The sequence below is a fragment of the Gavialis gangeticus genome, unplaced genomic scaffold (assembly GCF_001723915.1).
Source record: "Gavialis gangeticus isolate Ggan-Ray unplaced genomic scaffold, GavGan_comp1, whole genome shotgun sequence".
Taxonomy (NCBI): Eukaryota; Metazoa; Chordata; order Crocodylia; family Gavialidae; genus Gavialis; species Gavialis gangeticus.
This window is the reverse complement of record NW_017729015.1, coordinates 15,486,236-15,497,512: the sequence shown is the minus strand read 5'-3', so window position 1 is coordinate 15,497,512 and position 11,277 is coordinate 15,486,236. Positions and strand designations below refer to the sequence as shown.

At 49.9% G+C, this 11,277-nt stretch overlaps 1 protein-coding gene across 2 annotated transcripts in view; it reads left to right on the top strand.

Moving 5' to 3' along the window:
• The first annotated feature begins 9,855 nt into the window (after window positions 1-9,855).
• Window positions 9,856-11,277, top strand: part of AK2 (adenylate kinase 2) — a 9,579-nt gene continuing 8,157 nt past the window's right edge. For both annotated transcript variants that reach the window (XM_019512336.1, XM_019512335.1), the window contains exons 1-2: window positions 9,856-9,986; window positions 10,838-10,963. In XM_019512336.1, the coding sequence (XP_019367881.1) occupies window positions 9,900-9,986; window positions 10,838-10,963 (213 nt within the window). In that variant the 5' untranslated portion in view covers window positions 9,856-9,899. The remainder of the gene's footprint in view (window positions 9,987-10,837; window positions 10,964-11,277) is intronic.

The following is an 11,277-nucleotide window of genomic DNA, read 5'->3' as shown; positions in this document are numbered from 1 at the left end:
ACATAAAGTCATACACTTCAGGAATCCCTCTCCTCTTGCTTGGACAACGTTAAACACCAGGGAGGTTGATAGCATCAGATCAGGCAGCCTGGGCTGATTTTACCCCTGCTGTACCTCCCTTGACCTTGATGGCTTTGTCCCAGGGAAGAATCTGGCCCCACATGCTTCCCTCATCAAAAGCTTCTCCTCACTGTTATAGTTTCTCAAAACCAGTAGCTGCAGCTCAAAGGAGATCTCATCTTCTCCCCAGGATTTCAGCAGGTGGCACAACACTCCCCTTTCAGGCTGCATTTGGGATACGGGATGCTGGAGACAGAGTTCCCTATGGAGATGCATGCAAATGCCAGCTGATCAGCAAGAGGGACTAGGCATTTGCACACAGGAGCAGGGTCTCCTCCCTACCTGTTCTCCAAGCCCTGCTTCCTCTGCTTCAGCTGCTCCTGAGTGCTTGTCTATCCCATCCAGGCTCCCCTACACTCCTTCAACACCTTCCTATTCCTTGGAGCCTGTTTGTACTGGCATTTTCATAATCTGCTTACGATGCATTGGGTGATACATTATACAAAGGCAAGAGGAGCATTGTGCGTTATACAGTGGCAAGAGGAGCACACAGACGCAGACAGCCAAAGATTTAACTCCTTAACTATTCTAATAGTTAAAACAGTGATTCTCAACTAGGGTGCTGCACACTCTGGGGTGGCTTGAGATCCTCACAAGGGTGCTGCAGGGTGCTATGCAATGCTGGTGCTGTTAGGTGTGCAAACATGATTCACAGGATAAACCCAGAAGTTTCACAAAGGAATCCACAGTGTTAAACCCATTCTGACCTGTGTGGTTGTTCTGAGTTCTTTGCAACCAAAGAATTGCTCTAATATTTTTTTTTGTAGTCAAAAAAGGAGTGAAAACAAAGCTGGCATTTTATAAGGAGTACCTTGAAACTAACACGAAAGCCTTGAGTCGAATGAGGGGTGCCTTGAGTCTAAAAGGTTGAGAACCACTGAGGTAGAGTTTGCTCTATTGGACCTGAATCTCCCTTGCTGCAGTACAAGCCCATGACTTCTTGCCCTGTCCCAGTGGACAGAGAACAGCATCCCATTCCCCTCTGCAGCAATCTTTTCTGTATCCAAAGACTGTTATCATGTCTCCCCTCAGTCTTTTTTTCCAGAGTCTAAACAAATCCAATTCTTTTCATGTTGCCTGCATGCTTCCTAGACCTCTGATCATTCCTGTGGCTCTCCTTTGGCCTCAACCCAGTGGGTCCACACCTTTAAGTACAGCATCCGAAGCCAAATGCGGTCCTTTGGCTGAGATCCCTGCTCCATTAGACTGGAAAGACTAATTCACATGCCTTCCCTGTAAGACTCCTGTTTATCCAGTCCAGACTCTCATTTGCTTGTCCTACAACAGCATAGCATTGCCGACTTGTGTTCAGTATGTAATCCGCTGAAACCCCCAGATGCTTTTTCTGCTGAACTGCTGCCTAGCCTGTCATTTCCCAGTTTACCTGTGTGCAGCTGATTGTTCTTACCCACATGAAGTCCTCTGCCCTTGTCCTTATTGAATTGCATCTATTTATTTCAGAACTCTTCTCCAATTTGTTGAAAACATTTTGAGTTTTAATCCCATCCCCCAAAGTGCACGCCACCCCCCACAACTCATTATCACTGTGAAAATAACAAGTGCACTCTCTAGTCCATCTTCCAAGTCATTAATGGAGGTAAATGAACAGTCCAAGACCCATGACAGACCCCTGCTGATCTCCACTGGATACATCCTTCCAGCTTGAAAGTCACAGCTTTTAACTACCTTTCAAGTAGTTTCCCAAGCCCTCGTTCACCTCCCTCACACTTGTTTCAATTAAAGCAGCGGTCTCAAACTCAAATGAGTTGGCAGGCTTCATCTGGACCACAGGGTTTCTCGCAGGCCAGATGACCCACTTCCAGTCCTGGCCTCTGAGGCTTCTGACTGCCCTGCTGACAACTTTATGCCAAACAGCGATCAGCAAATGGAAATTTTGTGGCTGATAAGGGGGCAGGGTGACATTAACCTCCCTGGGCACTGGCCATGCTCTGGGAGCCACAGCATGAAGCTCCAGGAGCTGAATCCAAAAATGAGCTGTTTAGCCAGAGGCCTTATATTTGACACCCCTGAACATTTTCCCTGGCTTGTCACATGAGACAGTGTCAAAAGCCTTACTAAAGTTAACACGCACCACCTCTACTGCTTCTCCCCTAGCCTCAAGCCCTGTCATGGAAGGAAATGAGGTTGGTTTGACATGATTTGTTCTTGACAAATCCATGCTGGCTGCTACTTATCACCTTGTTATCTTCTGGGTGCTTAACCTACGATCTGTTGGCTATTTATTCCAGTATGCTCCAGGAACTGAAGTTGGGACAGCTGATCAGTAATTTCCTGGCCTATTCCCCTTGTAAAGGGCACTACTGTCTGCCCCTTTCCATTCTTCTGAAATCTGACCCATCCATGAATTCTCAAAGATGACTGCCATCAGCCCTGAGATTATTTCTGCCAGTTCCCAGCGCACTCTGGGGTGAAAACCGATCAGGGCAATTTGAAAACATCGTAGATGTTAACTACAATGCCTCTAACCGTTTTTTTCTTCCTTCCACTCAGAGTTCATGTCCCTTTGTCACTGACGCTAACTGCAGCTGTGATCAGACTTACTTCTTTAGCATAAAAAAAATCCATGCTTCAGCTTTGTTGGCATAACCTGTTATTAGTTTTCCCTCCCCCTAGCGCAGTGGGCCAACTCCTTCCCTATACTTTCTCTTATAACTAATGTACCTACAGAATATTTTCTTGTTCCCCTGTATGCCCCTTGCTGGTTGTAATTGTACCTCATTTTGTGCCCTGACCTTTCAGGTGTTGTCCCTACGTACTCATGCCAGTCCTCCTCACTCATCTTTTGTAATTACACCTGGCTTCTACTTTTTCTATCATTCCTTTGTAAGTTCAAGTCACTGAGAAGCTCACGACTAAGCCAAGCTAGCTCCTATATTTCCTTTGGCATTGAGATAAATTTGGGCTTTATACCATCACTGGTGTTTGTCTATGAAACCACCCGCTCTCCTAAATGACTTTTACCCTTAGTTTTGTTTCTCCTGGGGTCTTGCTATGTAATTATCTGAGTTTACTGAAGTCTGATTTCTTGAAGTCCGGTGTCTTTATTTAGCTGTTCAACCTCCTCTCCTTCCTAAGAATCATGAGCTGTATTATTTCATGTGGCTTTGTTGCCCAAATTGCCTAGTGATTTTACCAGTCTGAGTACTTCAGTTTAAAAAAAAAATCACCTCCCCCGCTCCTCCAATGGGCAAAGTTATATTGGTATAAACCTCTGTGTCAAGCAGAACTAACTGCAAGTACTACTGAAAAAGTGTGGTAACTATGAGAGTGGCATGGAAAACCCAAACTATACTTTACCAAAATAAAGACACAGATCCTGCCCAGGAGACCCTGCAACTTCAAATAACCAACACAGAAAAGGACCATGATGTCAGGAAAGAAGGGAGATGGGAAAGAAGCATTCCTGAGCCAACGCTACTTCTAAATGCAGGCAAGGCCATGATAAAAAAATCAATGGGGTGCAAGATACACATTATGGATGAAACTGGAAAACACAGATTCTTATGTTTGAAAGGCGAGACAGCGGCCAAGGATCAGACTGCACTCAGATTGGTCAGCAGCAGAAAACTATTGATACACAGAGGGTATAGAGAAGGGACCTGAAAATGGAGAGAGAGGACACTCTGCAAATAGATGGCAAAACAAATCCTTGATTATCTACATGCATGCTCCTCCAACTAATAATCATTGTATTAACTTAACGCTCTGTGAGAGCAGAATACTAAAATGATATAACTTTTGTGTTTGAACAAGGGTAAGTCAGGAGACAGGCAACCAATAATAATACAGCATGTATAATAATAATACATCCATTGGAACGTATGAGGAAAACAGCTTTGTTTGAGGTTACTGGTGGGGAGGCATGTCATTTGGGAACGACTGGATCACATCCAGACTTCAGTTTTCTGGCTGCTCAGAGACCCCTTCACAAAGTTCAGTGCCATGGCAGTAGCCATCCTCTGCCGAAGTTTTACAGTTTAAAAAAAAAAACACCCCTATCTCCATCTCCCCTATGCATTGCCTGCTGCAAACCAGAGCTCACCTGCTTCAGCCCCCTGCTGTGCTAGCACATGCCAGAAGCTGGCTCCTGCTCCTGGAGATCCTGAGAACCTTCAGCTCCCTCGGAGGCTGAGACGGTGTTTGGGCGTTGGATGATATGATGTTTGTGTTTTTAACGGCACAACCTTAAAGCTGCATCCTAAGCAATCATAGCATGTACCTCTCCTGCTGAGAAACTTTCCAATGGCAAATTTAACAGCAAATTTGTCCTTTCTCCTGGCTGCCAATCTACTGGCAAACATTTTAGGACTCTCTGCTCTGTCTGTCCCGTACATCAGGCAGGCCAGTGGAAGAATTCTAGCCCAGAATGACTCAATCCTACCAGGTACGATTAGCATGTTCAGCTTTTTAAACCTCATTTTGTGAAGAGGAACAGATTGCTATTTTGCAGCTCCTTGTTCCTTCCAACCCCCCTGGGCTGCTTGTGCTTGTGCTTTCCTTGTGCTTTGTCATCTCTTCTCTGTTTCTAGTGGCTTTCCTTTATCACCTGCAGCTTCCAGAAGAGTCAGCAGTGGACAATGTGTCCTCAGGCAGTAGCTCAAGGACTTCATCCAGAGCTCCTGGATGGCAAAGCATGCAAGACCCTTGCAGATCACAGGGAAATGGCAGCAACTCCTCCATCAGGGAGTGGGGACTGTTCTTCCCAGCAATGTATCTTGTGTCACCATGCAGACAAGGGCCAGACCCTCAGCTAAGGGAAAATGATGTAGTGCCATTGACTTCCAAAGAGCTCTGTTGTACTACACCAGCCGAAGGGGTAGTTTTGGCAGCTTTAACAGGCTAGTGCCCATTTTCTCTACTTTAGAACATTTGGATACCCTAATGTCCTGCAGCCATCTTCTATTCTGTACGTACCTACAGACACATTCATTTATCTCCATGATGAGACTGTCCCATGCAAAAGACACACATCCCCATGCATGGGAGAAGTCTGTACTAGGTACAGACACCGCACTGCACAGGACAGAGCTATCCCCGGACTAGACACTAGTACTGTACTATCATCTCTGTGCCCAAAGCAGCTAAGCTGCAGAGGACCATAATGGGTCACACAAGATAACCAGACCTAGGACAGAAGCAGCCCAGACCTTTTAGATACAGCTATGGCAATTCATAGCACACCCTCTAATGCAGCGAATCTCAGCTCAGGTGCCTTGACATCGTTTTAAGGGCACCACAGGGTACCACATAATAATGTTAGCACTGTTAGATGTGTAAACATGATTCATGTGATAAAACCAGAGATTTCAAATAGGAATCTGTAATACTAAAAACACTGTGACCTGTCACAGTCTTTATTAGAAGCCTATGCCAACAGAATTCCTGTTGTCTGTGCAACAAAATAATTGCTCTATTATTTTTCTGTAGCCAAAAATAAGTGAAAACTAAGAGCTGGCATTTTCCAAGGGGAGCACTGAGTCTCTTCAGGGCATCTCAAGTCTGAAAAGGTTGAGAGCCACTGCTCTAACCAAAGTATGTAGTGGATGCACGGGTACAAGGAAAGGGGAATGAAGGCTATTTCCCCCTGCATGCAATACAGAACAAAGCATGCCCTAACCACAGGACAGGGAGACTGGGACGTCTCAAATCCTTGACTTGGTTCTGGCCCTGACTTTGTACCAAGTTTCCCCATCTGGTGTTAGCAATTCTTCCCTAGCTCACAGGAGTGGCAGGCAAATTGGCTCATTAAAGTTTATGAAGTGCTCAGGACTACACCGGATCTCATTTCATATCCCAATAGCTTTACCCATATGAAGTTATTTCTCTCTCTCCTGGTTCTAAATGGGCCCTGTGCTCTCACTGGAGGGGGCATTTGTTACGATGATGACCGAGGAACCCAAACCCCGATATCCCCCCAAACTCAAACCGTTTCGGATGCAGGGAGATTCTGTGCCTGGGAGAGGTGGGAAGAACACAAGCAGGTCTGAGTAGCCCTTTATCTCTTGGCACCTCTGCACCCCCTCCTGCCCAGTGACCTTGAAATGCAGCTAGAGGGAAAGAAACACAAGGGCTTGAGCATTGTTCCTTCCAGTTCTGGAAAAGCCCTGGTTAGTTTGTCTGTTTCAGACGAAAGCTAATTGAATTAGCTCTGTTTATGCAGGGAATTAATCAGTAGCCGCCTGCTTCATCACATGCTGGTTTGCTCTGGATACGAGCTTGCCATAACAGCAGTGATATTTGACCACTGCTCCTTCAAGCAGAGGCTGGACCTCCTGAGAGCCAGAGTGGCCTCCCTGAGCTGTAGAAAGTACCTGGGCTCCAGGCAGAGGAAGAACGGTTACAGAGAGACTCTGCTTTCCTTCCATCATCGCCTAAGTTCACTCATTGTTGGTACAGGAGACAGAGGGCAACGTCCAGGGTGGGGCTGTTCTGTTTCGTGATGTGACAGGCTGTAGTATGAAAGTCCGTCTTCCAGGACACCTTCTGATCTGGTTTTTGCTAAGCCACCCGATCCACATTCACTTCCATGGCTTTCTTATTACAGCTTAGAGTATCACAAGAAGCCACCATCCCATGAACTAGACTATGGTTGATTTCAGTGCAGTTGTGTATTTGTTCCTACACCAGAAAGCTCCCCTGGACAACTGTAGGGTGTGCATTGGTGTTTGGAAAGATGCATGTAGCCTCTGTGGAGCCCAGACACCACCCCCCCCAGTCTCCTCTGACCTGTGTGATGTCTCATGGGTGATAATACCCAGAGAGAAAGGCTGATCTTGTGTTCCAGGCACAAGCCTGGGAGTCAACCCATCTGCCCGACTTTGCACAGGACAGTGGACAAGAAAGCGAGTTACACGCGCCGCGTCTCAGAATCCTTGTTTGTGTGACTGATACAGTGGTGGCAGGTAGAAGTCACAGTCACAGCCAAGGACCCCAAAATGCTAGGCACTGTACAGATCGCAAGCAGACAGCCCTCTCCCCAAACATCTGACAATCTAAGCAGAAGACAAGAGATAATAGCTGGACAGGTATGCACATGGAGGCTAGTTATGGTTACCAGTTTCATGCACACAGGGAAAGCCCTAGGATTGGTAAAATATTTTTTGTTCAAATGCAAGAAGCCAGAGGGGAGCAGAGAGCTGCTACTCCAGTCTCTGCATGCCACTGTCAGCAATGAACCAACAGAAAACGTGGCCTTTCAGAGAGGCTCCGAGTCTCATATATCAGGGCTTCCTATTTCCTCGTCATTCTATTTCTTTTCCTGCAATCACAGCTGCCCCGGCTGCACCCTGTTCTTTATAAGGCCAGCTGAAAGCTTGAGCCAAAGCTTAGCCTCATCCAGATTTGGCCAGAGGCAGGTCCCTCCTCCGTGATCTGCAGGCCCGCTGTCTAGACAGTGGCGCCCTCCCCTTGCCTGGTTCTCATGGCCAAAGGCAAACTCCACAATGACAAGGCAGATAGAGCACAATCAGGGATGGGGCTAATCCTTCAGCAACTTAAAGCCTGTAGCCAAGCCATTTGGAGCCTAGTGAAGAAGAATCAGCAAACCAGAAGCTCCCACAAGCAGGGCACCTGTCCACAGCTTCCAGTGATGCTTTTAGCCAGCTTGTTAAAAAGTAATTGTGGATTGAGGCGAGTGGACACAGACAAACTCTAAACCCACCACTGGACTTAAAAGCATTTACCTCTTGATCTAGACCAGTGATTCTTAACTGGGTGTCACAGCAAAAGCAGAGAAAAGGGCAGGGGAAAAAGAAATGCAATTTCATCTCCTTGAAAAGATAACGGTTCTTCTCAACATTAAAAGAGAAAGGCAAAACTGTCTAGTAAAACATACCTACGACTGAGTATCAGGACTCCTGGGTTCTATTCTCAGCTCAGCAACTGATGTAGGCAAGTTACCGTGCCTCAGTTTCCCTGCATTGGAAATCTATGGACAAAACATGCCATGCAAACACTAAACAGTATTTGTTATCATCATGCCACAAACAAGGACATCACTTGACAGAGAGCGCACACAGCTTCTACTCTGAACACCTTGCTCTCTAGGGCTTTTGAGCCTGCAAACTCGGTACGTGCATGCTGACAGACCCCCGTGGCTGCATGGAGCCTATCCCCGCAGGGCTGTGTCGGCACAGCGGTCTCCCAGACATATTAACCAGCAGGGCTGGAAGAGATCACGATCCCCCACTGCTCCGAGGGGTCCAAAGTATGCAAGGAATCAACACCTGTATTTCTTTTGCTAACACTTTGCCACAGGATTATGGGGAAGAAGTAAGTGGAGGGTACCAGACCTGGTTAATACAAGTGCGGTGGTATCTCAGGAGCTGGGGGGAGATTCCAAGATGGGTTTGGGACAAACCTGACTCAGTTGGTGCTGGAGATGCTGTTGTGGAAGGAGACTCCACACTGGCACCCAGCGGCTGCATGTTTTTCTCCACATATCCGGCTGTATGGATAAATTCTTGTGCTCTGCTGTCTTCTGAAAGAGAGTGTGTCCTGGGGGGGGGGGTGTCCCAGGGGTGTCCCTTGGGCAGGAGCCCTGTCTTTGCAAAGAGCACAGCAGGAACTCCAGGCGTGGCTTGTGCAGCTGGCACAGGTAGGCCCAGTGAGAAGAGGCCACCCAAAAGTCACCCAGTGCACTTCTCGTGCCCCTTCGCGCAGCAAGCACCCCATGCTGTAAAGCAGTGACTCTCAGCCAGACAATGACACAGCACCCGGGGGGGCGGCAGATCCTTTCAAGGGTGACGCACAATATCAGCACGGTCGGGGGACAGATGCCAACACAGACCACAACAGAAATCCAGGTGGGATTTCCAGCAGGAATCCAGGGTGGGCACCACCCTGCTGTGGGCTCTGCGGGGTCACTGCAACAGAGGAATCGCTCTGGTAGTTTGTCCAGCCGAAAGCCAAGGAGAAGCAAACATGCTAGTGTTTTCCGAGGGGGGTCCCGAGTCTGAGGGGGACTGAGAACTGTCGCAGCAGCCAAAGACCAGGACTGTGGTGGTCGGTATCTTCTACTGGACGAGCCGCACCACGCGCCCCTGCTGCGTCTTGGTCAGTCGAGATGCATCGCCTCGAGCAAGAAGTGAGCTGACCAGGGTCACCCGGCTGGGCAGTGGCAGAGCTGAGAAGAGAACCCAGGCGGCCTGGGCCCTAGGAGATGGCAGAGATGGAGGCCCCTCCCCGCCGGGTGCGTGTGCGTGTGCGTGGGAAGGAGTGTCTGTGTGTGTGGGAGGGGAAGGAGTGTGTATGGGGGGAGGGAGAAGTGCGCGTGTATGTGTGAAGAAGTGTGTGTGTGTGTGGGAGGGGAAGGAGAGTGTGTATGTGTGTGAGGAGGAGGAGTGCGTGTATAAAAAAGAAGGCAGAAAGGAGTGAATGTGTGTGTACGTGTGCGCGCGCGTGAAGCAGTGCGTGAAGGGGGCGGAGCTTAGCTCCTACCCACCGCCAATTGGCTCTGACTCGCGTCTGTCAGGCCCTGCGGGCGCTGCCGCCGCCCAATGGCGCGGGGGGTGGGCGGGCACAGGGGCCCTTACCTGGCAGCCGCAAGTACTGGAGATGCTCCGGTGTATCCCCGCGCGCGGCCCGTCCCCGGGCCAATCCCTGTCCCGTTCGGCGGCCGCCCGCCGGCTATTGGCTACGGCGCGCGCCCATCCAGCCCCGGTAGGGGCGGGGCGCGGGGCGCAGCCCAATGGAGAGGCGCGGTGGGCGGGCGCCACGGCCCTTGCTGGAAGCGGAGGCCGGGCGGCGGTAGCGGCACCATGGCTCCAAACGTGCAGACAGAGGACGTGCGCCGTGGCCTCCGCGCCGTGCTGCTGGGGCCGCCCGGGGCAGGCAAGGGCACGCAGGTGAGGGGCGCGGGTGGGCCTGCCCCAGGGAGCGCTTGGGGTCAGGGGCCCGGCCCCGGCCCTGGAGAACCGCCCTCCTACGGGTGCCCCCCGCTGATGGACGCAGGGACACGTGGCGCTGCCTTGGGGCCTCCCCGAAGCCGCCCAGCCCCGGCCACAGGCCTCCAGCCGGCTCCACGCTGCAGGATCTCTTCCTGCCACTGTCCTCGGCGTCAGAGATGCCTAAACGATCGCGCTCGAGAGCTGCGGGATGCTGCGCTCGTCGCCCCGCTTGGGAGGAGCCGAGCGCGATGGTTGGAGGCAAAAGTCCCAGGACGATGCAGCGAGCACGGCGCGAGCATCCCCCCCACACGTCGAGGAGCTGCCCGTGACCCCCGCACATGTCTCGGCGCACCGCGTGGAGCAATTGCTGGGTCCGAACTAGCAACTTCTTGTTTTTAAGGCTCTTCAGAGCTTCCCCACATTGCTTTTTTTCACAGGGGAGGATTAATCCCCCGTGTGAATCAAGGGAATTTCTCCATCTCTTTGATTTCTAGTTGGGGGTCGGAGTTGATCTGTTTGGGTCCCTTCTGACCCTAGAAACTCGTTCCTCCACTCCTTTAGCTTTTGTGAGCAATTCCACAACATAGGGCGTGGCCCCGGAGGTTTTCATTCTTGCAAAACTGGCTGCTTGCTGCCATTTGTGTAACTTGTCTGATAAATCCTGTTTGGTGCTTAACCCTTAGTTAGGCTAAAATTGCTTCCATCTCTATGGGGCGAAAGTTGTGCCCCTCGATACAAACATGGCCTGTGGAAAAATCAAACTGTTGACAGGTGACAGAGATGTTTCCTTGTGTCTTACCTCATCACAGGCTCCCAAGCTGGCTGAGAGGTACTGTATTTGCCACCTGGCAACAGGTGACATGCTGAGGGCCATGGTGGCATCTGGATCCGAACTGGGCAAACGGCTGAAGGAGACCATGGATGCCGGGAAGCTGGTAGGTAGGGTGCAGCGCACGCTGGGCCCGTGGGTGTGTCGCTACCAGATGCTAAGAGAACTAAAAGCCTCGATGAATACCTACAGGCCGAAAATGATCAAAATGCCGTCCTTTGCTTGGACGTGCCAGAGCCGGGGTTAGAGAGCTGCCTACGGAAGTGCTAGAAAGCTAAGAGCAAACGGTAATAAGAGGAATTCATGCGTTCTCTTATTTTCCCCTCTGACAACTTTGTACAGGAAAAATGGTTTGTGCAAGAAGCTTCTCGCTCTTGATCTTTACCAATCCTTGTGGTCTTGTCCTGTTTCCCCCCCCCC